The sequence below is a fragment of the Colletotrichum aenigma genome, assembly GCF_013390185.1.
Source record: "Colletotrichum aenigma strain Cg56 chromosome Unknown KSG_Cg56_contig09, whole genome shotgun sequence".
In the NCBI taxonomy this organism is placed as follows: domain Eukaryota; kingdom Fungi; phylum Ascomycota; class Sordariomycetes; order Glomerellales; family Glomerellaceae; genus Colletotrichum; species Colletotrichum aenigma.
The window spans coordinates 1,218,252-1,241,752 of NW_023500915.1; the positions used below are offsets into that span (position 1 = coordinate 1,218,252).

The window sequence follows — 23,501 nt, forward strand, 5'->3', positions numbered from 1 at the left end:
CTCACTGCGCAGGCGTTAACAGAGCCAGAATGCGAGAAAGCCAGAATTGGACGCAGCAAGTAATGATTACAGCTAGAAACGGCTTACTTGTTGACTGCAGGGTCCCTGCCTAACCAAAAATCGCTGGACGCCCATTTCTTCTGCCAGGCTGGTGTCCCATTGCTCTCCCTTCTCTCTCCTCAATTGTCGACGACACTTTGGTGTCAACTGTCATGATGGCACCGCAACTGGATGTCGCACAGCAGTCCCTAATCAAGGCTCTGCTAACGCAAGGATTTCACAACAAGCTGATTGCCTCAAAAGCCTCATGCTCTGAACGGACCGTTCAGAACACGCGCCTCGAGAAAGACAATCCGCTGCCGGGCTGACAGCCTGATCTCAGACTTGGGAGCATGATCACGAGCCAATCCATTTTAATACCAACCCCGCATCTGCTCAATTGTGAGTGGCAGGCGTTCTGCATCCTCTTCCACTTGGCACCACCGCGCGCCAATAACAACATCGCCATGCCCTGCATCAACAAGCTGTTGCTGCACCGCTGCAGACATACATATCATGGCATTTCTCAATTGGTTCTCGCGCTTCATCCAAGAGGCATGGTTAGCATGCTCTTCGCCAATCAATCGATAGAGCAGCCCCCGAGCACCCCGCTCCTATCTAGCTGACTGCTGCCAGCCTGATCTTGCGTCCAACAAATGGACGAGGACACCCGCCATGCTCCATCGCCTTGCTCTTCTTATCTCAATTCCCTTTCATCTTCCGTTACAAGCACTCGCTCATCTCAATTTCTCACTCAAACAAGTACTGGCTATGGCTGATCCCAAAACCTACACTGTCGGTTGGATCTGCGCCCTTTCCACCGAGTTCGACGCGGCACAAGCCTTTCTCGACGAAGAACATGAGGACTGTCCGCCAGTTGCCCCAAACGATAATAACAACTATGCTCTAGGCAAGATTGGGAGGCATAATGTCGTTATTGCTGTCTTGCCGGATGGGGGGTACGGTACAAACGCTGCTGGGGCTGTGGCTCGAGACATGCTGCACAGCTTTCCAAATGTGCGCATTGGACTCATGGTCGGCATCGGCGGAGGGGCGCCCAGCTCAAAACATGATGTGCGACTTGGCGATGTTGTAGTCAGCAGCCGCGACGGAGGCAAAGGTGGCGTCTTCCAGTACGACTTCGGCAAGGCAGTGCAGGACCAGGATATTTCCTTCCAGCACACAGACTTTTTAGACCAACCACCCATGCTGCTACGAACAGCTGTTAGCGCGCTCAAGAGTCGATATAAGAGGAAAGGCCATCAGCTGAATAACGCGATTGACGAGGCGTTGGAACGATGGCCTCGACTGCGGGGGGAGTACTCACGGCCTCCTCCGGCAAGCGACAGACTCTACCGATCGGAAATCATCCATCCGCAAACGTCAGAAGGATGCGCCAAGGTATGCAGCGATGATCCAACCCATATAATACTCCGAGCCGAACGAGTTGAACACACCGACGACCCTGCAATTCACTATGGGTTGATTGCCAGCGCAAATCAGCTCATGAAGAACGCTACAATCCGGGACAAACTGGCTGCTGAATACGGCGTTGCCTGCTTCGAGATGGAAGCGGCCGGACTGATGAACCACTTCCCGTGCTTAGTTATCCGCGGTATATGCGATTACTCGGACTCGCATAAGAACAAGGAGTGGCAGGGCTTCGCAGCCATGGTGGCTGCAGCATATGCGAAGGATCTTTTACTTCAGATTGCGCCAACCAGTGTTGAAACTGAGAAGCCAATTGGCGAAGTGCTTGGTTCTAGTTAGTATTTCACATTCAGTTCACTTAGTACTTTCTAATATTGAATAGTTCAACGAGATCTGAAGTGTGTGAATCGTACAACAGAGGAAACACGAGCGGGAGTCAAGCGCTTGAAACGTACGACGGATGAAACAAAAACGGGAGTCAAGACCATTCAGTCCCACCAAACGGAACAAACGTACGAGCAACCTGCACACCTGCCCAGAAGCGCCTGCTAATTCTTAAGACATCGTCTTATTCGCGTCGAACAGGGTGTACTCAAGCTCAGCAAAGTTGAGGACCTATCGATTGCCTGCAATCCTCATTTCGTCGTACCGTTTCCTTCCGACCCTGATTTTGTGAATCGATCCGACATCTGGACATGGATTGAAGAGCGGCATGCTGGACCCGGGAGTCGCTTCGCTCTCGTGGGCATGGGCGGGTTTGGGTACGTTGTAACAGATGCATTGAAAGGCCTCTGCTAACAAGGCGACAGCAAATCCCAGATGGCCATCCAATTCGCTCACCAACTCCACGCCACCTCATCTGAAACTAGCATCTTCTGGGTTAACGCCAACACCAAAGCAACATTTGAAGAGTCCTACCAATCTATAGCAGACGTCCTGGCCCTTCCAGGTCGCCACGACACTGACGTCAATATCCTAGCGCTGGTCCGCAAGTGGCTGCAGCGAGAGGACGTGAGCCCGTGGCTCATAATTATCGACAATGCAGATGATGTTAAGATGCTATTCTCTAAGGATGGTATTGAAACATACCAATCGTATCTTCCTAAGAGAACCAAGAGCAAGATTCTCATTACGTCGCGCAGCTGGGACGCTGCAGAGAGGTTGACGGGTAACGTCAAGATGGTCTACACCGTCCCAACAATGGAGGAAAAACAGGCTTTACAGCTTCTACAAAGGAAGCTGGGCCGAGACGTCAACGAGGCTGTCGCATCACGCCTTATACGCACCCTTGAGTGCATCCCTCTCGCCATAAACCAGGCGGCGGCGTATATTCACAAACGAAGTCCTCGAGTGACCGTTGAGTCATATTTGGAGGAATTCCATAACAGCGAACAGCGAAAGGGCACCCTCCTTCGCAGCGATAGAGGGGATATCCAACGTTATGAAGGCGTATCTAACTCCATCGTAGTGACATGGCAGGTGACGTTTGAGCAGATCAAACGGGAGCAGCCCAGGGCAGCCGACCTTCTTTCGCTCATGAGCTACTTTCAGGCGCAAAACATCCCCGAGTATATGCTGCATAACTACTGTAGTGGCAACATAGGTTCTGAAGAGAGCGACGATGAGCATGCTGAAACCAGTAGCAACGACTTTGAGGATGACTTGGATGTGCTCCGGAGCTACTCACTCGTTACCGTGACGGCTATGTCGGGTTTCCTGGAGATGCACTCCCTGGCGCAATTTTGCACTAAAGTTTGGATCTCAGAATATGGTTTCCCTGACCAATGGAAGACACTCTTTCTTCAATTAGCCTCACAGCACTTTCCATCGGGCGTATTCGAAACTTGGCAACAGTGTCAAACCCTAATGCCCCACATACAGCCCTTGTTGAACAAACAGCCGTCAGAAGCAGGCGACCAGCTAAAATGGAGCAATTTGCTGACGAATATATCTTGGTATTTGGTGATGCTTGGCAACTATTCCAGGGCGGAGGTCTTAGCACAAGATGCTGTTAGGGTCAGAAGGGAAAGATTAGGAGAGGAGCATCCCTCCACGCTGACAAGCATGGCCAACCTGGCGTCAACATATATGAACCAAGGCCGATGGAAGGAGGCCGAGGATCTGTTTGTGCAGGTGATGGAGACGTTCAAAAGGGTGCTTGGAGAGGAGCATCACGACACGCTGATGAGCATGGCCAACCTAGCGTCGACATATAGAAGCCAAGGCCGATGGAAGGAGGCTGAGGAGCTGTTTATACAGGTAATAGAGATGAGAAAGAGGGTGCTTGGAGAGGAGCATCCCGACATGCTGACGAGCATGGCCAACCTGGCGTCGACGTACAGAAGCCAAGGCCGATGGAAGGAGACCGAGGAGCTGGAGGTGCGTGTGATAGAGACGAGGGAGAGGGTGCTTAGAGAGAAGCATCCCGAAATGCTGAGGATTATGCATAACCTGGCGTCAACGTATATGAACCAAGGCCGGTGGAAGGAGGCTGAGAAACTGTTTATGCAGGTGATGGAGACGTTTAAAACGGTGCTTGGAGAGGAGCATCCCAACACGCTGACGAGCATGGCCAACCTGGCGTCAACATACAGGAGCCAAGGCTGGTGGAAGGAGGCTGAGGAACTGGAGGTGCGTGTGATAGAGATAAGAAAGAGGGTGCTTGGAGAGGAGCATCCCGACACGCTGATGAGCATAGCTAACCTGGCGTCGACGTTTTGGAACCAAGGCCGATGGAAGGGGGCTGAGGAACTGGAGGTGCGTGTGATAGAGATAAGAAAGAGGGTGCTTGGAGAGGAGCATCCCGACACGCTGATGAGCATGGCTAACCTGGCGTCGACGTTTTGGAACCAAGGCCGATGGAAGGAGGCTGAGGAACTGCAGGTGCGTGTGATAGAGACGAGAAAGAGGGTGCTTGGAGAGGAGCATCCCAACACGCTAACAAGCATGGCCAACCTGGCTTCGACGTTTTGGAACCAAGGCCGATGGAAGGAGGCCGAGGAGCTGAACTTGCGGGTGATGGAGACGAGAAAGAGGGTGCTTGGAGAGGAGCATCCCTCAATGCTGACGAGCATGGCCAACCTGGCGTCAACATATAGGAACCAAGGCCAATGGAAGGAGGCTGAGGAGCTGTTTATACAGGTGATAGAGACGTTCAAAAGGGTGCTTAGGGAGGAGCATCCCTTAATACTGACGAGCATGGCTAACCTGGCGTCAACATATAGGAACCAAGGCCAATGGAAGGAGGCTGAGGAGCTGTTTATACAGGTGATAGAGACGTTCAAAAGGGTGCTTGGGGAGGAGCATCCCTGGACGCTGACGAGCATAGGCAACCTGGCGTCGACGTACAGGAACCAAGGCCGATGGAAGGAGGCCGAGGAGCTGGAGGTGCAGGTGATGGAGACAAGTTTGAGGGTGCTTGGAGAGGAGCATCCCGACACGCTGACAAGCATGCATAATCTTGCCTTCACTTGGAAAGACCAGGAACGATGGGAAGATGCGGTGCAACTGCTCCAAAACTGTGTTCGCTGGAGAGAAAACGTCCTTGGTGTGGACCATCCAGACACCATATCTTCCGCATCAGCCCTGTCGGACTGGGAGCTAGATTTCAGGGAAACTAGCCATAAGTTTACATAATACTCTCAGACATTGGATGCTTCTACATAGTCACAGAGAGTTATAATAAACAGTTATAGTGCAAGAGCTAGTTTGGAAGGTAATAACTTTTTCCATCGAGATGCACCCTCTTGTTCGTATCGCGGAGGGATGCGCCGCCTTCTACATAATTAGTTGATTCCGAGAATGAGTCATTGCCCAAATCGCCTCCCATATTCCTATTGATATAGAGCTTTAACCATCAGGAAAAGTCTGTTTTAACGTCGTATAAATGGTATGGAAGACCAAGTAAAGAAACGGTGATCGCGAAAGTGTGGTCGTTACAAGGCATGAATTACAGGATTGGACCCATGGAACCCTTAATGCCGTTTTGGTTGCAGAGAAGAGAAGAGAAGACAGGACGAGGGCCCAGCAGCTATTAGACTGGATGGGACCCTGCAGTCAACAAGTAAGCCGTTTCTGGCTGTCTCATCATTTGCTGCGTCCATTTCTGGCCCTCGGATTCTGGCCTTGTTAACGCCTGCGCCCTGAGTACTTGCTCGCTACGGGCGTCGCCCGCTAAGCCACATCAGCTGTGGCTCCACACCACCACCACTAAACATGTAGAGTACGAAATCCCGCGAAACCCATTACGCCTTTTACTGTACCATAGACTGCGAAGACGAGTCCGTTCACGCTGCTCTGCCTGCCTGCATTTCTATGCATTCATACATAGTGCAATGGATAATACTTGTTGTTCCGGCGAGCGCCATCTTGCTGAGACGCACAAAAGCTTAGCAAAAGCTTATAATAGATCATACAAAAGCTTATCATGGTTCATACGAAAGCTTATTATAGTTCATCCATTTCCCCCAGGTATGAAGACAAGTCAGTCACCAGGAAGAGAGAATCCACTAGTTCGGTTTTGAAGTGAACAAGTGTTCTAGAACCAGTCTGTTGCTTATGTTGCGGGACCTGCTGGCGGCGCCAATGTCCGGTGGGAAGCTGACGTTACTTTCATACCAATGCGCCGGTCCCAACGCTGAAAATGCTCAAATTCTATTTTACCTTTCAATTCCAACCCCCTAGTTTAGCCAACATGGTAGGACGACGTCCCCGTATCACCTCGCTCTTGGTCTCTGCTGGAGACGGGAGAGCAAAAGCGACCTCCTCAAACAGTAATCATTTCTAACATCATTCTTCATCAGTGAATAAATGCAAGTTCAAATTAGATGTCTTCATCAGTGAATAAATGCAAGTTCAAATTAGATGAGGACGATCTCCCTGATACTTCCTTCGCCCCAGAGACTTCTCAACCGTGCTTGGTGCTCCTTTAGTGATTTCTTCCCGCGAGTGTGTTCCTCCTCCCATCGATGTGAAGATTTTACCGGCCAAATGCTATCCATCTCAAACAAGCCAACGCGAGAGTAACGATTTTCCCCTTCCTCCATGAGCACAAGGCCATCTACACCAAAATCACCAGAGTCCACAACCACCAGTAATTCGAGGGTCAGCCCGCAATCTAATCGTAGGCTGTCATCGTTGGGATAATCGAACCCAATCGATACGATCTGGTCTCTCACCTCGCTTTGTATGAATCCATTCTCGTCTGCCGAAGGTATGGGGATGCTCTTGATCAGGCCTCGAAGATGAAGCTCAGCGACGTTGACCTCGCCGAACGGCTCGACATCGGACACAGGCTGGATGTCGTCGCTCAATATCTCAAAGTCTTGATTTTGGCGCCAGTGAGTGTGCCTTTGCGGCATCCAGCTCGCTCGGCCTTCGAAAGACGCCCAGCTCCACGACGGCCCAGACTTGTAACCAAGCACAGCGTCCCCTTCCATCAATGTAGAGAACCACATCAGGCCCCTCGCCAAGTCAGACCTCCACAAGCCACAAATGTACTGATCTTCCAACAGAGCCGCGAATTCTCTCGCGATGCCGGATATAGCAGGGAAGCGGTCGGCTCGATGCGACAGCTTTCGTCCAGAGTACACTTCTACCAGGTCGTACCAATGCGACAGAATCTCAGTCTTTGGGGGAGCGCTCTCGCCACCCCGCAGCAAGGCCATGAGCTCTCGGAAGAGGTATTGGTCGGAGTAGTTGAGGTAGGTGTTCCCCATGCCTCCGACCCAGCCGTCGCAGTCTTCGACCAATGACTCAGAGCAATAACAAATCCACGTCGTCTGCCGGGCGCGGTACTGAAGTCGGCGTCGGGAAAACAGCAGTTCTTGGAGGGTCCAAGCCCTCTCATACCAGGGCTCCATTTCATCCAGCTTGTCCGGTATGAGTATCATCGTCTGTTGCTCGTGGCCAGTGGGTCCATCAACTTCGGCCTGGACTTCGAATACCGGCTGGACTTGCCCATCTGGGTTTCCAGTTGTTTCATAGGTCGGAGCCCGCTTTCCGAGGAAACCTTCCTTGACATCCTTCGCTGCGGAAGCAACGATTGTGAACGTGGCGTTCTGATAAATATCACCCATTCTTCTCAGTTCCTTCACCTTGTCGTCGTAGTCGTCTTGAATGATACATAGTGCGTCGATCCATAGAAATTTGAATCCGAGCTCCCTGGTAACGATTATGCTGTCCCGAATAGTTGGATCTAGCTTCTGCGCATCGATGGAAGAGGTCAAATCAGACATGTTGCTAGTTCTCAACATGACGGCTTGAGAGACACCTCCCCAGCAGTAGGACAGTGCGATGTAGCGCTCTCTCATATTCTCAGGCACCCGCAGCAGTCGACTGCGACCAGGGTCTGATACATCGATAACCAGAGAAGGCATGGAATCTGGTAGATCCATTATTCCACATTTATGATTCATATCGCAGTTGCTCAGCCACTTGCGGATGAGATCCATCGAAGCTGGGCTCTCTGGATTCAAATTGACAGGAGAGCCAATAATGGTTCGGGAAGCGTTGTTGAAATAACCTTGAGTCCAGCTTAGCATTGAAACATCTGGTGTCAATTCCCAGAAAGTGGCTTACCTGGGAGGGAAAGAGCGAGGAACCTCGTCGAATATTGCACCAGTTCGACTTCTCCGGGATCGGGACTCGCAGTCTCGGGGAATCCTTTGGGGATCAACATTCCGATGTACACCATGACGTTTCTGTCCTTGAAGTCATTGATAGCAGAATATCCCATGGTCACCCGGACGCAATGCTTCCGTCCCACAGGAAACTCTTCCTTGTCACCGAGAACTTCGCCATGATCCCAAAAGAGGCGTTTTCGCAAGCGGGGATACTCGTTCGCTTCAGACCCGTCGACAAAAGCAGCAGGTTTCTCTTCATGCGCTTCTATCTTATTCTCGTGATAGTCGTCCAAGTCGTAAGCGTTGAACCTTTGTTTCTTTTGAGTCTTTGCCTCTGCTTCGATGCTTGTCAGCTGGTCTTGGATGACAGTCCAGAGAGTACACCTTCGGCCGGACATGTTCCTTATTTCTTCCACGGTTGTATCGAGCCGGAAGAACTCAACATCCACAGAGTTAACTCGACTTATCTTGGGAGGGGGAAGAGGCGCCATTGTCACGATCTTGCAATGCTCGCAGGAGTGTGCTTTGTCCTTGTCGGACATCAATGCTCGCTTGAGACGAAGGATTTCTCCCTCCATGGAGGAGGTCTCTGGAATATATGCTTGAACTTCATCTTTCTTCATCATTGTGTTTGATAGCCTTATTCGAATGCACTGTCTGTGACGCTTGGCCTCAAGAGTCGATGTCTCCTTCGAGATGGTGGTTGTCGTCTTGAATGGGGGCGCTAAGGTAACTAGTAGCCTGCCAATATTCTATCCAACCGAGCCCGACTCCGACCAATCACAATTGAACCAATAATTACAAATGTCCCCGAAAGGATCCATAGCCAGGCTTAGCTTTCTTGGACCAATGAGCAACAGCAACTCCAAGCTGCCATTTTACAGGTGACTGTTCATTATTGAGGTTAGCGTCTAGGAAGCAGAAGGCTTGAAAAAGCTGAAAGAGGACGTTATCCAGCCTTCACAACCAAGAGCTTGGCTCTTCAAAGTTTAGACCAGGCTGTTTGACAAATCTTTGGGGGCTGGCTTCTGTGTGGCTCCCAAAGCGGTTGGAGTCCACACAACCAACACTCGTCCGCGTGATAGCATAGCATACCCTGCATTCAATGTCCATCATTTCCTCTTGGGTACACACAGTGCAGCAAGACCTAGTTGAGTGGAATTGAATGCATGTTGCTAGCTTGATGCGTATGCCGCATACGCACAATGAGTGCCGAGTGGGTGATTGACAAATACCACCATTCTCAAACCTCTCGATTCTTCCTAAAACAGCCCTCCATCATACCAATATGTAAAATGATCTACAAGTGATGACTTCAGATGCAAACCCTTTTGGCCATGACGAATGTTGGAAATATTGCCTGTAAGGGGCTGGCCCCTAGGCTTGTTCAACGTAGAGGTGCCGTCGATTGACTATTCTAAGCTGAAGAAGGAAGAAAGGACTTTACAAGAGTAGGCACCTAACAGCGGTGAAGCAGACCGGGTTAGGCGGTGTAACGCGGCAGAGTAGTGGGTCCAACGGAGCCGGATCTCGGTAACTGCTCCGGCAAAGCCGGAGATATCAATCCGGGCTCTAGCCCGTGACATTGCCTAACGAAAGCTGCATAACTGGCCCGTTGAGAACCCTGGAGACTCGGCGGGCAATCTTATTGATGGTGCTGCAGGCAGGCCCCCGAGATGGTTTGCACCGTCGAAAAGACAATCGGCGACGCCGATGAACCGGGCCCAACAGAGCGAGAAGTGATTCATGTCGACGCGGGACAGTTGATTCTCACATAAGCCGTATACAGTCCATCACCGTCAGGACCGCCGCATATAGCCTCATCGTCGCCGTTGCAAGTGCTTCAGGCTGCAAGACGAATAGGGGGTCGCCAGATCCGCGTCTGCTGCATGAGCATCGAGCGCCATAAAACAAGACGGCAAGTTTCGTTCCTGATATCCTGCAGTTGGTCTCGCACATGCTGGGAGTCATGACGTTGCCGACCGAGAGTCCTAGAAAGTTGTTGTTGAAGTCTGACTCGGTGAGGGAGACGCATCCGAGATAGTCCCATACACAGGGCTTTGCCAAATGCTGTTGGGCGAGAGATTGTGTCAAAAAGAGTAGCATGAGCAGCTGTGACCATTTGGAAGACATCTTGAGAGATCGAATGGAATCTGGCAGGTTTTGATGACGATCAGGATGGGACGTAATGAAGGGAGAGAGGTGCTTTTTATCTTGACTGGAATCACTGCCGTGAAGCGCATGTTTTCCACACGAGAAGATGAGACATCATTGGACAAGCAAGAGGTCTGCGGGGCTAATTAGTTCACGAGATCAACATCCGTTCAGTCATGACTGATGAGACCCGAAAAATGTTGTGTTGCCGTCTTCCACCGAGCAAGACCGGCAGTTGTGCCGAGAAGGTCCGAAACTATCAGTTTCTTCAAATGATCTGCAGTAACCGCATTTCCGTATTCGGTTCAATAACATTCCAGTGAGTCAATGTTACACGCCTGGCACGATTACTGGTATGTGGCCCTCGGACGTCTTTGTGGGACAGATGATGCCACGGCCGCTGCAACAACATCATGTCTCGAGAGGAACCTGCCAACGATATGACGACCGTCTTCAGGGGGTAGCTCAAAAAAGCAAATGGGTCCTTCGTCACGATGCCAATGTTCTTATTCAATATGAACGGCTCCAGCGCGTATATATACACGTAATCAACGGCGATGTGCCTCAAAAAGTAAATACGTAGAATTTCCAACTCTCTCTTCAAAACGTCATTTATATCGCGGCGTTCGATGACTAGAGGGCTGCTCTTCCCGACCCATACTCCTGGTGCTTAAGCAGCGCAAATGCTAGCCTGACGACCAGCACCCTTGGAAACAATGCTCGGCACATCATTGGCCGCATCGACTTTGTAGTCGTAGAAGGTCTTGGGGTCGAAGACAGTGCCAGCATTCTTAGCCGTGGTGCCGCTGGTGCTCTTGAAGACGTTTCCGGTGGCGCTGAGCTTGGCGGTGCTGTCGGCCTGGACCGGGTTCTTGACCTTCTCAAAGTAGCAGTTCTCCATGACCATTTCGGTCTTTCCACGGGCGTAGTGGCCGTAGGAGGTCTGACCAACGAGGTAGTTGTTGTAGAGATGGGCGTTCTTGACGTTGTCGACGGAGGGATTGCGCTGCTTGGTCTGGTCGAAGTAGTTGTGGTGGATGGTCATCTGGGCACTGACGTTGTCGGTCCAGCCTATATGGTTTTGGGTTAGTGATGGAATTCGAGGGAGTTGATGAAGAGATGGATGGGTCTTACCAATGCCAAAAGCCTTGTTGTGGTTGCGAAGGATGGTCCAGGAGACGGTGAGGAACGTGGTGTCCTTGCGGCTGTCGATGAGACCGTCACCGCCCTTCTCAAGGTGGACGTGGTCAATCCAGATGTTGGTGCAGTTGTCCTGTTCGTGAGTTAGTATCTTAACCCTTCATGAGATGAAGTAGTCTTACCATCTGAATGCCGTCAAAGTCCTGGGTCTTGCCCTCATCATCACCCTCAACGTACGTGTTGCCGATCTTGAGGTTACGGAAGATGATGTTGCGCTGGTTCTGGATGTTGAAACCACCTTGGTCAATCTCGGCAGTAGCACCAATACCAACGATGGTCTTATCGGAAGAGACCTTGACCTCCTTGCCCTTGGGAGTGATCGTGATCTTTCCAGAAACCTTGATCACATACTTGCCCGTAGAGCCAGCATACTTCTCGAGATCAGCCTGGGTCTTGACAACGACGACCTCGCCGCCCTTGCCACCAGTGGTGCCACCGTTCAGAGAAGCGAAGCCATCAGGGGTACCACTGCAATCATCGGCGGCGACGGCAACGGCAGCAGGTGTGGCAGCAGCCTTGACAACGGTAGAAAGAGTTGTGGGGGTAGCCTGAGCAACGGCATCGGCGACAACGGCGGGCGCAGAGACCTCGGCATAGACGGCGACGGCAGCGGACTTGGCGCCGCTGGTGTAAGACGAATCGATCCAGGAGGTGGAACCGAGAATGTCACCAAGCTTGACAGCAGAGCTGCGCTTCTTGGAGAAGCTAGCGCGTGTGCCCTCCGCGCCCTTGCCCGTGTTGGCGTACTCGCTGTAGTCGACGTTGTCGGTCGGGTTGTCTCCCCACTTGATCCATCCCGCAGAGTTGACGACGGAGCCGAGGTTGCTGTTCTGGAAGACGACACGGGCGAAGGTGCGCCAGGGACGGCCGAGATATGTCTGACCATCGCCGACTCCCGAGAGGGCCTTGACAGTGGACTTGTTGATGACGTACCACGACGGGTTGCTTGTAGAGTCACGGCCAGAGGCGGTGATGTATCCCTTGCCGGAGATGGCGAGTGTGCAGGACTCGAACCAGGCGATGGCCTTCTGGCCGAAGATGAAGTCGGTGGCACCCTCGATGTAAGAGCCGTGGAAGTAGTGCTTGCCCTGGTTGGAGAGCACAGTGTCCTGGTAGCCCTTGGCTTGGATGCCGTAGTATCCCTGCTGGTTACCGTAGGCGCTCAGGGCGATGGCTTGAATGCCCTTGCCGCGGGAGTTGACAATGTTGATGTTGTAGACTTTGAGGTTGTCGTTCTTGGCTCGGAGGGTACCGGAGGCGTCATTGTTGCCGGCTTGGTCAGCACCGAGGCTGTTGGTGATAGTGACGGTGTTCTTGGAGTAGTCCTGGTCGTTGGACGTGGAGCCATAGATCGTGAGAGCGCCGACGGAGGCAGGGATCAAGACCTGTTCGTTGTATGTACCAGGCTGGATGAAGATGACACTGCCAGATTTGGCAGCATCAACAGCCTTCTGGATGGTGCTATACTGACCACCAGACTTGGCGACTACGAGAGCGCCGGAGGGGGGAGACGTCCGGGACGCGCCGAGGGCGCTGGCCACCAGGGACGACAGCAAAAGAATGGAAGAGGCAAACATGTTGCTCCAGTTGAGAAGTTGTGGATAGAAAAGAATGCGTGTGTTCTCAGAACATAACGAGTGAAAAAGGATGCGCAAAGGACGGAAACGGTCTCAATGAGAAGTCAACAGAGCAAGAACAGGCCACACGGAAAGCCATATCCTAGGAGCACGCTCTGGTTTTCTAGTCTCCAGATGTCCTCACGGCGCAACTTCTGCGGATGTCAGGGAAGTTCTCCGAAAGGACGTCAAGTCTTGGCAAACACCTCAACCCCAAATCGATCCAATGTCAAGCTTCTTCTCCCTCTAGTAGTTCTTGGCAGTCAAGGACGTGACGTTTCAATAAACTCGATTCGGCTCTAGTTTCCCTGCAATACGACTTAAGACCGGACGAGCAGTCCAAAGAATAGAGTGAAAAACAACTCTATCCGCAACGACTTGACGTGCCCGACGCAGGGGTCCTGAGATCCGCCTGGTGGGAAATTGCGCTTCTGTTTGTGTGCAGTGTTTGCTGGCGCTTCAGGGGGCGTTCGCAGATTTACTCATCTTTCCGAGGCCACAGCCACCTGACCAACGCCTGTTCGGGTTCTCCAAATCCCCAGATGGTCTAGACGCTTCTTCTCCTCGTTTTCCGTGTGGTGGACTTCTCCTGATGGGGTATCCACCTCCCCAATTCGAAGCGCCTAGAGGCACTCAATTACAGGGGTGCATAAGCAAGCATAGCTAGTTCGGTGGGCCTGTTTCCTGTTTAGAGGGTTCTCCCCAGACTCTTGGTCCTGGGATCAGACGAGAAAATGGCTCGAAAAGGAGTTTGTATCGTGCTTTGTGGAAGATTTCTGCCCAGCACATTGATGGTGTGTTGATCCCGTGTCCCGTATCCAATGCCAAGCACGAGTTCTGGGGGAAAGGAGCGTTGTGACCGCTGAACAGCTCGGGTCCTCGCAGGTCTTTACGAGATTCTCCACTCAGCAAATGCAGTGAATACTACGTTGACGGATTGTCTGCCGCCGCCGCTGCTCATCGGGGATCAAAAAGTCCGCAAAAAAGCCCGATCGAGGTGCTTACATGTTTTCGGCTGAGTGAACACGGTTCGGGTTGAAATAACGTTTCAAGGTTGGCTGCAGTCGTGAGTTTATCCTGGTCAGCGCACGAATGATGTCTAGTGGGCGCGTTCGACCGTGACCTCATGTTACCATGAAAAAGCAAAATGCCATCAAGTTCTGGATCAACAAAGACACAATTGACGGGAGACCTCTCGTTTCCTCGCTCTCGGTAAATACATCGCTTCCGCCCCGGAGATGCGCTGATCGGGGCAGGCATTAAGATGAAACGGCTTACATGACACCTAATCTCATCACGGTAAGCTCCCTATTGGCGCACTGAAAGTTCCCGCTTCTAACATGACATTAGCACATTATTGGACACCAGTGCCAAGCATTTCAGACAAATAAGACTGCAGTTGAAGTAGCGAATTGACAATTGAAATCCTTACTTGGTCCAGAGAGGTTCTCCTGTCTCAAGGCCAATGCACTTTTTTGTTTCAGTCCCCCCAACTGCTTGCGATTTTCAATCAGATCAAGTACCGCACAAAAACGGCCCACGCGCTCGCAATGATGGCAAGTAACAGCCCGAATGTGAGAGTTGTGAACCACTTCTTCGAGGTTCGTCTCGTCAGGGGATCAGCCTCTCTGTCAACAATTTGAGCCTCCCTAGCTTCTCTCTGCTTCCTCGTCATAGTCATGCCCTTGCCGAGAAACTTGTAGTCGATGAAGATGTACGAAAGCCCCAACACGAACGCCCAGGCTTTGATCGCGATAGCAACGATGAGCACCTTTGAATAACCATTGCCTTCGGTGCTATCTTGGAGGGCGCCAAAGACGACGTCCATCTACACTCTTAAGTCAGGAAAAATGACTCCAGACAATCTTTTGGGTGAGGACGACTTACGATCGTTGAGCCGGAATTGTTGAACGCTCGCCATACACCAAAGGCCGTCCCGATCTTGGCTTGATCTGCAACCAGCAGCGGAATGCAAATCTGCAACGGCATAGAGTTGATCACGCCTGCCAGACTTGAAAAGACCAGGGCTGCTGTCGGATGAACGTCGGTAAAGCCCAGTATCGAGCAAGCAATGATCCATAGTATGGGGGCAGTTGCAACGTAGTGAAACCGGTGTCCATATTTGTCAATGGCAAGTCCAACAACAGGGCTCAGCACAATTGGCAGAATCTTCTGCGCAGTCGACAAGTACCCAGCCACCTCTTCAGTGTACCCTTTCATAAAGATGATGTCTGCAGAGCTGGTGCTGAATCCACCTGCAGCACCACTTTGTAGAAGTTGTGTTGCAGGCAGCATGAGATACGCCCAAGGTAGTGTGAACAACGCGTTCCACGAAAATCTTTTCCGGTCCGACAAGTTCTGCTTCTCCGCAATAGCTTTAGCACGGCCGGAAGTGAGGCGAAAGTGTTCTGGGACTGCGAGGCGTTCGAAGCAGACGTATGCGATGCTGACGGCAAGTGAGAAGCCGCAGAAGAAGACGGGGATCCAGAAGGTCCAGCCGTACCAGCCCGTTCCGTCGCGAATGGGGATAGCCACCATGCCGGACACAAGACTGACGGTGTTGGCAATGGCGCTTTCGAGGCCGAAGGCGAAGGCTAGACCGGAGGCACCGAACCAGTAGTAGAAGAACTGCCAGGTTGATGTTAGTCACGCATGTCAAACATCTAATAAGTATCCCTAAATGCCCAGAATGAACCTACCTTCTGCGTCGCCGAGTCAAGCACCGCAATCCCGAACCCCATTAGCACATGTCCGGAGACGAGGACCCTCCACAACCCCACTTGCACGCCGGCCGCCGCAACCACGGAGCCGACGAGGATGACCGCCGTGCAGCACATGGTCACCACATTCGGGCCCCACCAATCCAGGATCAAACCTCCGATGATGGGAAACACCGTATTAACGAATGCATCCGCGCTGCTGATGACACCAAACTGCGCATTGTTGATATCGAGCTCGTTCCGCAGGGTGTTCTTCAGCGGGCCGAGAGCCGAGCCGGTCCAGGTATGCCCGATGGGCAGGGAAACAACGCATACGAGAGCGATCCATTTGTATGACCAGGGAATTCTCTGCAGTGTTTCGTCGTCATTGTCTCGGGGTGCGCTGGTCTCTGAAATTGGCGGTTCCGGCGACTTCTTGGTGTCCGTGACGAGGATATGAGATTTCAGAGCGGCATCCATCATGGGTGACTTGAGGACACCCTACCGAGCAAGAACACATACAAGAGCCTGAAGGTGAATGCGACTCTTATTTTAGCTAAGAATTTGCGCGAAGTCCCATGGTCAAGGCCAAGCCAGGCCAGACTCTCTAGTGTCGAAAACTCGGACAGAAGACCGACCACACTGCCACCACTTTCCGACTTCGAAATCTTATCTGATCCATCTGATTTGTCGATCCATGATCTGATAAAATATCGCACTCCATTACAGTGCTCTAGTGTGCCAGTGAATCCTCAGGGAATGTCGTCTACGAGGCTTGGCGGCCAGTTTCGTACCCATATCAGCACTTGGCATCGGTCCTTTGGTGCGCTGGGTCTTGGCATGTCTCCATACCGACCGACTCGCCAACCGATTTGAGTTGATAGTCCACAGCCTTGTCAGACACCTGAGAGTAGGTAAGTATACCCGAGCGGTTGAAATATTCGGTGATTTCTTTTCTGGCCCTAATTGTTTCGGGCGTTTGCTAAAGAAGTGGGCACCGATGGTTGTGCTATTCTCTCGCGCATCAAAATTTGCGATAGCAAAGTTGAAGCCTAAGAAGATATGACTGATTCTACAGTATCCTAGACAGAAGCGCATGGGGCGTTTGCGGGTTGTGAACCTGCAGGCGTCCAGGCTAGCAAGTCAAAATCTCAATTGCACAATATACTTGTAGATGTTTGTAAATCATTAGACATTAATTACATACGGTTCTTGCGTACATTCATAATCTCATCAGATTCGCTCAAAGCTTCAGATACTGGACCATGTCAGCTTGCCGTCGCTGAGCACCGCCTACGCCCGTCGTCTCAGCTGGGGACTGTGGGACAGCGGCGCGGATCACCAATTTGATCGGTAAATTGACAAATACCGTGTTCGATGGGATCGGTGTGATGATAGTAGTTGAAGGCGTCTCTTCGACTGTCGTAGAGCTGCTCGTCACTACGACGGCAGGAGAATTAGAAGAGACGCTGATCTCTCTGGATGACTGGGTGGAGGGTGTCGGCGTGGCAACGCTCGATACGGAGACCAATGTGCTCGGAGATGGTAAGATGGGGCTGGAGGTCGACACGGTCGGTACCGAACTTAGGATCGGAACATTCGATGAAACTGGCAACACCGAGCTGGGAACTGATATGACCGGGAGCGAAGTTGGCAGAGAGGTCGGCAGAGACGACGGCACGGAGAGGGGAAGAGAAGCTGGGACGGATCCGGGGCTAGAGCTCGGACTCGGGTGGACGACAGGCAACGTGGTCTGAGAAGAGCTTTGCCCAGGCACGGGGCCAGGGTTGGAGTTTGGCTCTGAGACTGGTGGGGTCTCTACAGGGCTCGGAGACGGTGCTACGACAATGGGTGAGCTGGTGATCACTTGCGAAGTCGCTGGTACCGATGCCAAAATGCTCGAGTTCGTGAACCGGAAGGAAGATGAGGGGCTGAAGACTTCTGGCATGGATGTTGTTGTTTGGGGAAGAGTCGGGATGTCGCTTGAGGACACGCTCGATGAGACAACCGGGGGGCTGCTGCTACTTCTGGTGCTCGTAGTGGACGTTGAAAGTGGGCTAGGGGACGTAGAACTAACGGCCACCGAGCTGGCACTAGTAGAGGACGAATCTGCCGACATCGTTAGACCATACTAGCGCAGTACCGGCGTGAACATACCTGTTGAAGATGAAGAACTTTGAGAAGGTGTAGATATAGGTGATGTGGAGGCGGAAGGGCTCGTCGGTGTCGTCGTTGGTATAGTTGTCGACGCAGTGGATGATGAGGTAGAAGCTCCAGTTGCGGAGGTTGAGGAAGAGGATGATGAGCTCGCCGGTGACGAAACACTGGACGAAGTGGAAGTGATCGTGGAAGAAGTACTCTCGCTGCTGATCTCTGTTGCGCTAGACATAGTCGATGAAGTACTCGAGGTCGAAGAAGTAATCGTACTACTTGTGACACTACTCGTGGCGGTTGAGCTTGAAGAGCTAGTGGCGCTTGTCGATGTCGGTGTAAACGAGGAGACAGTGCTTGATGTGCTGCTGCTCGAGGAAGTTGTTGTGACAGCGGTCGAGGTACTCGTGAGAGTGCTAGAACTGCTACTCGAACTTGATGATGTTGTCGAGCTCCCAGGCGAAGTTGAGATAGCCTGGTAACCGTAGACATTGTATACGGTAATGCCATTCACAACGCCGCCGCACTTTTGTCCAGGTGTTTGAGGATTTGTACAGTCAATAGTGCAGTGGGAATCGTCAGGTGCTGGATTTGCCGCAAAGGCCGGGTTTGCTGAAAATTGGGCGCAATAACAGTGCTGATCGTACAGGGCAATGTATTGACTTCCGAAGTTGGACATACAGACCTGCTGGCAATCTGATGGATCCCAGATGCCTACGTCCTGGAACTGGTTATTGAAATTGGTGATAGCGCCACATCCAAGGTAATTATATTGGCAATGGACGACTTTTACCGTTGTCGTTACCCATAGTGCTGCAATGCCAGCTAGCGTAGACGGTCGAATCATATTAGGTGGTTGTCCTCACGGAAGTTGAACTCTCGTGCACTAAAAGCAGAGGTGAGTGTCGTCAGCCTGTGGTAACTTATGTTAGGCTACAACTACTGCTGCCTTATGTAGGTAGGCAGTACATTCAGCACTCAATGATTCTTTCCCATAGAAGGCCACTGATGATCAACAAGCCCACTTGTACGCTTGTCTCTAATCAACCTTGCGCAAGGGCACAGGAATGCTGTTTGAGTGAATTTGACAACATCCCGCTGTGAGGCTAATGGAACCAAAATCAACATGACCCCATCCTGAGATGAACTCTTCTGTTGAACCTGGACTTGGCATGCCAGCAAAAGTGGCACTTGGCGCCAGACAAGCCAATCAAGATCGTAGTACGATGACTTTGTCGATTGGATCGTTGATTGTCCTGTCTTGTTTTGTCTCATGGTCCCTTGAAGGTGGCGGCGAGCCGGCCGTCGGGCCTCGCCTGATCAGCCAAGCTGGACAAATTGAGACATTCTGAGCAGTGCAGAGGCATGGAACGTAGTTCCTGTCAGGAGAATCAGAATTAAACGCCATTCCAGACCCAATGGTGATGCCATTGATGCACGTGGCAAGGGGCTCTGCAGACTAAAGGAGGAAAGCTTCCGGCTTGGTCTCGGCCGGAAGGCTGCTTTTCTCGGAGGCGAGTCTCTTCGCATAAGCTTTGAAATGGTCTACGGATTCTGGACACCAGACCACCAGCTTTTCCATGCTCATTTCCACACATCAGATACCATGCTTCACCAAATGATGACGAGGCTTGGCACAGCCACGCCGCGCTGATTCTGATTTTATTGTCTAGGTGCGGGAAAATTTGAAGTCGCAATTCTCATTCCTAGCTGATGGCATCACCGGGTAGTCGGCAAATTAATGGCATGCTTTCCTGTGTCACTGTGCTGTGTCACTCGATTTCATTAGTCTACAGCTTTCTTGTAGACATCTGCTGCAGAGGATTCTCAGTGTTGCTTATTGCTTATCCTTCTAAAAGCCTGGTTCACGTCATTTTTGATCATCAGAGGTGCGTGTGAAGGTATAGTAGAAAACGTAAGAGTCGGCTACCTCACTTCATGCGCTAAGAGACTTTTAAGTATCCAGTGAGGGAAACAATAGCTGACCCAGTGCAGCCAGTTTGTAACCCTGCCCAACTATGATAGCGGGGATACTTACACCCAATACTTGCGCGCTGAAAGCAAATGACAGGGACCCAGGACAGAACATGAGAAGTGCCAGCATCTCAGTGCTATCTTACATGTAGACCAGAGTCAGTGTATATAAGACCACATGTTTAGCTAATGCTTAAGAACAGGGCACAGTGTCTCGGGAGCAGCGAACATTCGAATGGACGCGCAGTTCCCATCTGTTTCTCATGCGGTCCTGAATAAGGCAGTTTGCAGACCCAGCGCAGTTGCCATTGTCAAATGAAATACAGACAGGAATGAGACAAAAGGCCTTATACAATTCAGATAATACGCGCCAGACGATAGATGTGACGGACGCGCGAGACAAAAGTTCACCATACAGGGGCACACCTACCGCTGTCATCATCGCAATTCCCATCGCACCTCGCTCCATTCAATGCCAGACAAAGACCACAGCAATTACATCTAGGCTGATTTCTGGAGCGGTCAATGCGTTCGCATTGTCTTGCTGGCGGCTGTAGCCAGCAACTCCAAATATGCGCATTATATACTTTAGTGTCTGCCATTTCCAGTCCGCCTCAAATGAGATAAAAGGAGACCATTTATCCCCATTAAGCCTTGAGAACTCACATAAGTCAAAGCCGCCTTCATTCAATTGATAGGCGATATAGCTTCGCTACGCAGTACAAAGATGCCTTTGCTATCCAGATCAAAACAGCAGTGCCACAGGCTCGCAGCAAGTCTCTGCTGCGCTTTTGCGCAAAAGGATTAAGTACTGCGTAATCGCGCAGAAATGTACGCATACGTAAAAAGACATCATGATGGACGCAGAGAAGCCAAATCTGATTTGAACAAAATGCAAGGAAGCTATGTAATCGCGCAGCAGTGTATGTATACACAAAGAATCATCGTGAGGGACGCAGGCAAGTATATTATTCTGATGAGAACAAGGTGCAAGGGAACCAATCACACAAAGCGAGCAAACATCACATAGGGGGGTGAAGTAGTAATATGCGTATCTCAATCAACCCCATTGTCTGCGCGATCACTGGAGAGATCATTGCTGGTCAAAGGCTACCAGCAGGCTCAGAGGCCCTCCTTTTATAGTTATGTCTTATGTGTGAAGCAACTTATGCTTCGTGGTGTCTATTTTTCAAGGAATCTTGAAAGTTTTCTAGCTGACTGCATATTATTTCTAACTATCGTCACGCGCGTATTCCCACTCTAATCAGCTAGGAGATTTTACGCTGGACGTAGAGAAGAAAAGAGCCCCTTAGACTTTTGATATCTATCTCTAGGAATAATAACACCAGGCTGAAGAGAACACACCTAGGTCTGGAAAATTAAACGTCAAAGTGACCACCTCAAAGGCCCACTCCGCGCGACTCGCCAGTTCTGTCACCCCCAGTTTGAGGTTGAGGACAAGCAAGGTGTCAAACTAAGGTGAGACAAAGAAGTTAGAACACTTGCGCGAAAGTGACGGGAGGCATGAGAACGCTCAAGCACACAAGCAAACAAGACATACTCAGGCCACACAAAAGGCTTACAAGCAAATCTTCTGAGATCCAAGCTCTTTACCCTGAGTTGTGCGAAGCTCAGCCAGAAGATGTACGACAACCTTCAATGCATATCAAGCATAACTCAGGAATAACCAGCAGTACTCATCAGTATCTGAGAACTCAAGTACGCTTCCACCAAAACCACAAGCTTTAAAGACATTAGTCACCTCTTTCAACCAGAAGGCTCATCTGAATGTTGAAACTCGTGTGTATTGAATGCGACATCAGCAGGTCAGAGGTCATGTTTGCCGCAGCCCTACACCCTCCAAAGGCTGACGGGAATAACGCACACTGCCACGATCCTCTTGTCTCTTCCCTCTTTACCCCTCTTTCGGAGTCTTTCCCACAAACCACAAGTCAACCAGCTGTCCGCAGCCGCGCTGTCAATAATAAACCAGCCAACCCCTGCTTCGCAAGCTGCTTCGCAGGTGCAAATGGTCGTTGTCGCCCTTTCTAATCCCACTCAAAGAAGGCAATTCACACAAAGGACATCGGTTCAGCGCCCCCATCGGATGCGAAAGCGGGGGTTTTTCAACTTGCCACGTCCTTCAGAATTTCCCATGGTACGCGCCCCTCGTATAACATGCGCATGGATTGGGGGGTAAATGAATGAGAGGGGAGGAGGAGGGAGAAAATTTCTATCAGCAAGGGTACGCCAGCCGTCCAGCCCCAAGCCCCAAGCCCCCGGCCCGAGAAGACCGGCCAGCCGGGCCCCGCTCCCGTACGGTCCCCACCTTTCAGTTTTGCCTTGGCATTTGCCGGTCGGAGGCCCTTGCTTGGCTGAGGTACGCTTGGCCACTAGGCCCAAGCATGCTTCAATAGTTGCGAGGTTTGTCCACAGACAACTAACCAACTCCATGTATAAAGTTTGATAGACGCATGTCGAAAGACAACGCTTCGGCCGTAATTGAGTTTCTCGGAATACGAAGTTGAGAGAAGGAGATATTTTTCCCACTCACAGTATCTCACATCGGACATCGTACACTGGTCTTTAGCGAGCGCTGACCGATGTCATGATCGGCTGTCGTTATCGTTCCTCGCAAAGTGAACGACAAGAACCATGGGTCAGCCTTCATTACTTCCTTGTCGGGTAGGATTTTCGCGAGCCAGCGTACGTCAACCTATCCAACAAGTCTTTGCAAGGGTCCCTTCTAGTTGGGGGCAAGTTTGCAACGCATACAAGCGCCCGGCATCGAGATCTAACCATTTTTGGAAGGTTAAAGCACCGGAAGGCGCGTTACTAGGGATCCGATCTCAGGCCAGTGCCTTTACGAATGCAGATCGATACGGGTTATTGAAGATTCTGCCATGCAAAGGCGGCTGTAGAGAACGGGAAGATTCGCCGAGGTGGGTGGGTATTTGAACCGTGAACACTACACTCGTAGATGTAACCCCTGGAATGTACAGAATATGTATCCTGCGGCTCGGCTTTTTTGTATCAAGTACCCAGGGTGATTTTACCGTCTTTCTTTTCTCGATGGGCCGTAGCCATAGCCTCACGGCTGAGATGTGACTGCTCTCCTATTGACCCCATTCTCAATATCACTCGACCCCGTGGGAGTCAACCGAACTATGGGCTCTGGCCCGACAGTAACCAACCAGCTGAGTGTCGGCGGAAACAAGACGCGGATAAATCTCAAATCCCCATGCAGTTCGGGGGGCTGGACCAGTGCGGGCGGGTCGCCATCGGAAGGTGTCGACGGGGCTCCAACGTCCGCCGATCCGTCTCGGATGTTCAAGAGAATTCCATGCAGAAGATGAATTGAATTTTTTTCAATCTGCGGACATGGGCCCCTCCACTTGCTTTGCGACCGACGGAGCACGCGAGCAAATACTCTTTCAAGCGGCCGCTTGAATTCCAGTTCAGTGTTATTGGTGCAGATTTTCAATTTGCCCCTGCTTGTGGCCCGTTGGGATGCTCTCGGTGACGGATTCGGAATAGAGTCGCGTGCTCGCCCTCGAAATGCCCGGTCGGTGGGACTCCAAGGTCTCAACCCGCTCTGTGTTTCTGTCTCCGCT

The 23,501-nt window shown here is 51.4% G+C and overlaps 5 protein-coding genes across 5 annotated transcripts; 1 reads left to right on the top strand and 4 right to left on the bottom strand.

Annotated features, from left to right (window-relative positions):
- Positions 1–810: 810 nt before the first annotated feature.
- On the top strand, positions 811–5,106 carry klc-2 (Kinesin light chain; the record flags this gene model as incomplete). Its single annotated transcript, XM_037328277.1, has 4 exons — positions 811–1,804; positions 1,853–1,982; positions 2,031–2,231; positions 2,280–5,106. The coding sequence occupies 4 exons, from the start codon at positions 811–813 to the stop codon at positions 5,104–5,106; spliced, it is 4,152 nt and encodes a 1,383-aa protein (XP_037173239.1).
- A 1,223-nt stretch (positions 5,107–6,329) lies between these two features.
- CGCA056_v013034 (uncharacterized protein) lies at positions 6,330–8,719 on the bottom strand (the record flags this gene model as incomplete). Its single annotated transcript, XM_037328278.1, has 2 exons — positions 6,330–7,993; positions 8,050–8,719. The coding sequence occupies 2 exons, from the start codon at positions 8,717–8,719 to the stop codon at positions 6,330–6,332; spliced, it is 2,334 nt and encodes a 777-aa protein (XP_037173558.1).
- A 2,198-nt stretch (positions 8,720–10,917) lies between these two features.
- Positions 10,918–13,024, bottom strand: pme1-2 (Pectinesterase; the record flags this gene model as incomplete). Its single annotated transcript, XM_037328279.1, has 3 exons — positions 10,918–11,318; positions 11,382–11,520; positions 11,570–13,024. 3 exons carry the CDS (start codon positions 13,022–13,024, stop codon positions 10,918–10,920), a joined length of 1,995 nt encoding a protein of 664 aa, XP_037173242.1.
- A 1,549-nt stretch (positions 13,025–14,573) lies between these two features.
- On the bottom strand, positions 14,574–16,242 carry mfsd1 (Major facilitator superfamily domain-containing protein 1; the record flags this gene model as incomplete). Its single annotated transcript, XM_037328280.1, has 3 exons — positions 14,574–14,891; positions 14,951–15,691; positions 15,763–16,242. The coding sequence occupies 3 exons, from the start codon at positions 16,240–16,242 to the stop codon at positions 14,574–14,576; spliced, it is 1,539 nt and encodes a 512-aa protein (XP_037173241.1).
- Positions 16,243–17,219: 977 nt separating this feature from the next.
- On the bottom strand, positions 17,220–18,592 carry CGCA056_v013037 (uncharacterized protein; the record flags this gene model as incomplete). Its single annotated transcript, XM_037328281.1, has 3 exons — positions 17,220–17,391; positions 17,920–18,143; positions 18,200–18,592. 3 exons carry the CDS (start codon positions 18,590–18,592, stop codon positions 17,220–17,222), a joined length of 789 nt encoding a protein of 262 aa, XP_037173557.1.
- Between the last annotated feature and the right edge of the window lie 4,909 nt (positions 18,593–23,501).